Below are 6,000 nucleotides of genomic sequence, written 5' to 3' on the forward strand. Positions count from 1 at the left end.
AACGTTCTATGTCGGGTGTGAACAGCTTTCTTGTTAAAGCAGCACAATACTGGAACTCCCTTCCACCACCTTGCAGGGAGGACCTCCCGTACCGCCTATTCAGAACTAAGACCATCCATTGGCTCAAGACTCACGACACATAACGACCTCTTGCTCTCTTGCTACCCTAATGCTCCACCACTATGATTGTAAAAATGTACATTTAGGTTGTCAACTGCTCAGTGTAGATACCTTTTCATGAGACAACCGATTTATTGTATATAGTATTACTTATATTGTATATTTCTGTAACCCATGCCTCATCGGCGTGCATTGTCTCTTTTTACGCGTCCAGCACTGTAACCACAGTTGGACTTCATTCCTTGTATGTAACCAAGAATTGCAATCCTCTTGTTGCCTCTGCGCCTTGCTACCCCTCTAGGGGTTAGGTGCGCAATATAAATAAATAAATAAATACAAATACAAATGTACAGATGGGAAAATGAAGAGGGAATGGTGAGGAACCAGCGCCTACAGGGGTGTCGCCCTGGGAAACTCAGACATCAAGTGTTACGCAAGCCTGGCCTGATGCTGGCCCAAATCTTGGACATTGGGAGGGCCTATGAGCTGGCAGAAAGCAGAGGCGCCAGAATGGACGCTGCTGTCCGCCCAGGTAAGAGTGAGGAGGCATTTGCCATTGGACGCTCAGCGATGAACACTACTCAGAAGCCACGTGGGCTCCGAAGAGACCAGAATCTCAAAACAGATGAACAGTCACATCCCTGCCAATACTGCGGCTATGACTTTCCACACGTTGGTGAGTGCCCAGCGAAACTGAGAGAGTGTGTTGACGCTGTGGGGTGTCGGGGCACTATGCGTGAGTGTGCAGGGCAGCCATCCCTGTCACAGTATCGAGAGGCCCAGCGAGTCAGCAGCGGGCCGAGGAGACAGAAAAGTGTCGCCACAGTCGAACAGGGGATGCAAGAGCTGGACATCACAGAGGAGGAGTGTTCTTTATCTCCAACATTGAATCCGGAACACGGAAGCAACGTCAACCAACTTGCATGGTGAATATCGAAAATATACCAACACCCGTGTTGATAGACACCGGAGCATCCGTGTGTGTCCTTGCAACTGGACATTATGAAGCTCTACCGGGCCCACCAGCTCTCGAAGAGACCATGGCCAGAATCTACACATTTGGAGGCGATACCCCAATACCACTACGAGGGGCATTTGTTACCTCAGTCACCCATGGCAAGAAGTCCATTAAAGCCAAGTTCTTTGTGACGGAGGTCAGTCCGTACTCCCTATTAGGCTGTGCGGCGTCCAAGGCCCTGGACATGTACATTTTGACATGTCCGTTTATTTGACCGATGTACACAACATCACAGAGCAGTATGCTGACATATTCCAAGGCGTAGGCAAGTTAAAGGGCGACCCGATACATCTTCACATCAACGAATCTGTAAGGCCAACGGCCCTAAAGCATAGGCGGATTCCTTTTCACCCGAGGGCCCGGATTGAACAAGAATTGCAAATGCTGCCCGATAGGGACATAATTGAGAGGTGTCCCCGATTGTAGTTGCCCCTAAACCCAAGCAACCAGGGGCAGTACCCATTTGCATGGGGCTGCCAAACTTGGCTATCAAGCGTGAGCGACACATAACACCAACGCTTGACGATATTGTCGGAGAACTTCAGGGTGCCAAAGTATTTTCCAAGCTTGACCACCGCTTCGGATATCATCAACTGAAGCTGCATCCTGAATCCGCTACATTACCACCTTTATGACGCATGAGGGCCTACACCAATACAAGAGGCTAGGTTTCGGTATCTCGTCGGCTGCAGAGGTCTTTCAGAATGTAATCCGAGGGGCATTGGCAGGCCTAAAAGGAGTCATAAACTTGAGTGATGATATCCTCATGTTCGCATCCACTGAGGGAGAACATATTAAAAGACTAGAAAAGACCCTGGAGAGGATCTGAGACCTAGGCCTGAAACTTCACAAAGGAAAGTGCGAGTTCTTCAGAGACAATAGAATTCTTTGGGTTTGTATTCCATGCTGGCGGCCTTTGCCCAGACCCAGAAAAGATAAGAGACATCACAGAGGCAGCCCCCCCCAGAATCCAATTCAGACATTCGAATCTTTCTGGGGATAGTCAACTATTGTGGGCGTTTTATTCGATACCTGGCCTCGCTATCTGAACCACTGAGGGCCCTCACAAGAAACAATACCACGTGGCAACGGTCAATGCGGGAACAAAAAGCTTTTGACGCCATCAAGGCGGCCCTGACAGGAGAGGAAACCATGGCATATTTTAATTCTGAACGGGAGTCGGAACTAGTAGTCGATGCCAGGCCCATAGGGCTAGGAGCAGTGTTGCTACAGCCGGACACACAGGGCCAGATCTGCCCGATAGCATACGCCAGCAAAGCCCTAATGGACACAGAGAAGAGGTACTCGCAGATAGAGAGAGAGAGAGGCGCTCGCCATTCTGAGGGGTTGCAAGCATTTTCGCTTGTACATATTCGGCAAAACAGTGACAGTCATTACTGACCACAAGCCGCTGATCCCCATTATGGCAGGTGGTTCCTCCAAACCTCCTCCACGAATCAAGAGGTGGATGCTCTTGCTAATGGAATATGGAGTGAATCTCCATTATCGGCCAGGCACAAGCACCCCGGCAGACTATTTATCCCGCCATCCAGGGTCTAGCCAGACGCAGGAGAGACCAGATGAAGACGACTGTGCAGAGGTAGCCCGTCAAGTTGTGGAAGCTGCCATGCCCATAGCGCTGACCATACCGGAGCTGGTGGAGGCGTCCCAAGCTGACAGGGTTTTCCAGCTCATCAGATCCGCAATGGCCAGCAGAGACTAGAAAGGAATGCTGGCGAACAACACACGAAGAGAGAAGACTGCCCAACTAGACAGGCAGGCACTGTGGCGAGCCAGCAATGAACTGTCCATCTCGGAGGAAGGGCTAATGCTGAGAGGTCGCCAAATCATTGTACTCCGATTACTTGGGAAGAAAGTGCTAGAACTTGCCCACAATGGGCACCAAGGCACGGCCAAAACAAAAGCACGTCTAAGAGCTAAGGTGTGGTTCCCCGACCAGGATCAGAGGGTGGACGAATACATTCATCACTGCATTTGGTGTCAAGCGGCCAGCCCCGCGGCTAGAGAACCCAACATCAAGTCAATGGAAAGAAGCGACCAACTGTGGGGCATGGTACACGCTGGCTTTGGCTCCACAGGGAGAGGCACCTATTTTTTGGCGGTGATAGATCAATGGTCCCGGTATCCCGAAACAGAACTAGTGGAATCGACAGCCAGCGACCACACCATACAGGCCCTGGAAAGGATCTTTGCCACTCACAGATTTCCATTGGAGTTGTGCTCGGACAATGGACCCCCTTTCAGGGTCAACTATTCTCAAAATACATGGAGGAGTGCAGAATACGGCACCGGAAAGTGACACCCCTCTGGCCAAGGGCAAATGGTGAAGCAGAAAGATTCATGCGCACCCTCAACAAGGTGCTTAGGAAATCCCAGAACCAAGGTGTGGAGCTATGGAGAAACCTCTCAATTCCTCCAAGAATACAGAGCGACCCCTCACCAATCCACGGGAGTGGCGCCGGCGGAGTCCCTTTTCAAGCGGTGCCCTAGGGGCCTCCTACCAGAGCTAGAAGGGCGTGAGCCGGGGATCATTAACAACCAGAAAGTTTGAGTCGAGCGACAGGAACGCAATGAGCGAGAAAGCGCCAGGAGGAACCTCCAACAACCAGACATTTCTGTGGGGGACAGTGTTGGTGCGCAGTCGCCATCCTGAAGGAAAATTGTCCCTAACCTACGAGCCGAAGCCCATGGATGTAACACACGTCATAGGATCAATAACAACCGCGGACACGAAATGTCTGCTATTTCAAGAAGTTAGAGACAGGCCCATCTGGTGGGAGTCAAACGAACAATGATCCAATGATCCTGATTGCCAGTCTGGCATCTCGGGACAGCAAAAGTGGAGGAGATCAACCACCCTGAGATCCTCCAAGTCAGCCCCAGAGCGGCAGCCCAAGGTACCCAAGCCGGGAGGGCCGTCGATGACTGACCCGGTTCCAAGACTTTATAATGGACACTGTTCCCTGAACCACAGGGACGACGGTAATGATCCACGTTGGGTCGTCCAACTGTTAATTGTATGGGCGCATAGCACGTGTTTAACCCTGTGGGGCCATGTGACAATATGCTGTTTATATTCTGTTTATTCTTTAAAGAAAAGGAGGAATGTTACCGAGCAATGTGTGTGTTCCTACGCATGTTCGAGCCTCGTTCCAGTTCGCGCACGCGCGTTAAATAAATGGGACGTCTGTGCGGGCAGTTGCCGCCAGAACCCCGGAGTGTCAAGACGCGTCTGTGTGTTATTGCGTGCAGGTGCGTGTGATTACTACTGGGCGGCCTGGGGCTGATTCATAAGGCTAACACTGCCTTTGCGACACAAATGGTTGAGAGCTATGTGCCATCTGCGTAAGGATTGTTATATAATTTTCACTAACATAATTTTGTTTTCTTTAGAGGTATCAATGTTTTTTGGGCAACAAAACTGGTTACACATAGTTTACCCAGCCAGCACGTCATGCTACAACTACTTCATCTTATTGTTCCTTACAATGGAGCAGACCATCTTTATCAAAAGGCTCTGCCAAATGTCTGCTAATATTAAAATGGTTTTGTCTTTACACGTCGCTGGTGCCTATAATTGCAACATGCAAAGAACAGCAGAAAACAACACATTGTCAATGCGTGTTTTAACAGTCCAGTACAACATGAAGCAGTTATTGACCAGTCTGCGCAAGAGCGTGTTTAACAAATGAATTGTACGATGCAGAGAACGTCCAACGTCCTGCGTCACAAAAGCAATGTGTAGTGACAGGCAGAATTACCTCAGGTACTTCAAAACACCCGCCTCCTTTGCCATTGAGGACAACCCAGAGTCGAAACGCGCTGGAACGGTGACAAATGGACCCCAAGAGTAGTGTGGTTCTCGTACACAGCCTGTAAAGGTGCCCGCTTGCCCTGTCTTCTTAAGTGCAAGGCAGCCTGCGGGTCTTGCAACGGTAGCATGCGTGACTACTTGACGTGCACCTCCACAAGAGGCCACAAACACACCAAAGCCAAAAAGCGTTCTCCTGAAGCAGTACATTCGCTCTGGACTGCTCCACACGAAACGCAATGGGGAGTTAAGTTGTCGGTCCGGAAATGCTTGATCCAGACTGTGACAGAAAACGGGCAGAACGCCTGCGTGGGTGTTAACGCGGCGGCCATTTAAGAGTGGTGATTTTTACTAGTGAGAGCGGTACCGACGTTTTACATGGGATTAAAGAGAATACTTTATGCAGTTTAAAGAAATATAGCGTCATGCATTTATGAGCTTAGTGGACTTGCAGTTTTCATCCGTTTTTTTAACTATTGAAGGTACCCGAATTTCGACATTCCGCGATTAACAAGAATAGGTATTGGTGCAGTTTTTAACGCAGCACATAAAATAACTGCAATACTGCTCCTGGATTTGGGAATGGTTACATGTGCGTAATGAGTAACCTAGCAAACTGCTTTAAGGTGAAATGGAAGGGCCTTAGCTAGTCACAAAATATTTGGGGCGGGGCCTAAAACGCACGATTTAAGAAATTGAAGTAGTGTAGGAAACAATTGTTACAAGCCTGGACAGTGAAAATAAACGACTGATCTAACACTAACAGACGACGGAGTTTGCATGAAAGGGGTCCACATGCATTTTTTGAAAAAGAAAAGCTTTAGCGTCCAAGTATCATGCCTCCTTCCCATTGGCTTCTAATGTTCTCTACTTCAGGTATTAGTCAGACATTTATAATGTTTAAAATCGTGGCTAATCAAACATTGTATTTCATGTTGTCGAAAGTTTTTATACTTCATCTTAAATCACAAAAATCCGTTTGTATAATGTGTATTGAGTTGCCCTTCATTGTACAGTTCTTGTGTTTATG

The 6,000-nt window shown here is 48.8% G+C and overlaps 1 protein-coding gene across 1 annotated transcript in view; it reads right to left on the bottom strand.

Annotated features, from left to right (window-relative positions):
• NAXE (NAD(P)HX epimerase) overlaps positions 1-5,249 on the bottom strand; it is a 312,071-nt gene extending 306,822 nt beyond the window's left edge. The window contains exon 1 of the mRNA XM_069607143.1: positions 4,921-5,249. Within this exon, the coding sequence (XP_069463244.1) occupies positions 4,921-5,180 (260 nt within the window). The 5' untranslated portion in view covers positions 5,181-5,249. The remainder of the gene's footprint in view (positions 1-4,920) is intronic.
• Positions 5,250-6,000: the final 751 nt, after the last annotated feature.

Source organism: Ambystoma mexicanum, chromosome 1p (assembly GCF_040938575.1).
Source record: "Ambystoma mexicanum isolate Mex_15411 chromosome 1p, UKY_AmexF1_1, whole genome shotgun sequence".
Lineage (NCBI taxonomy): Eukaryota > Metazoa > Chordata > Amphibia > Caudata > Ambystomatidae > Ambystoma > Ambystoma mexicanum.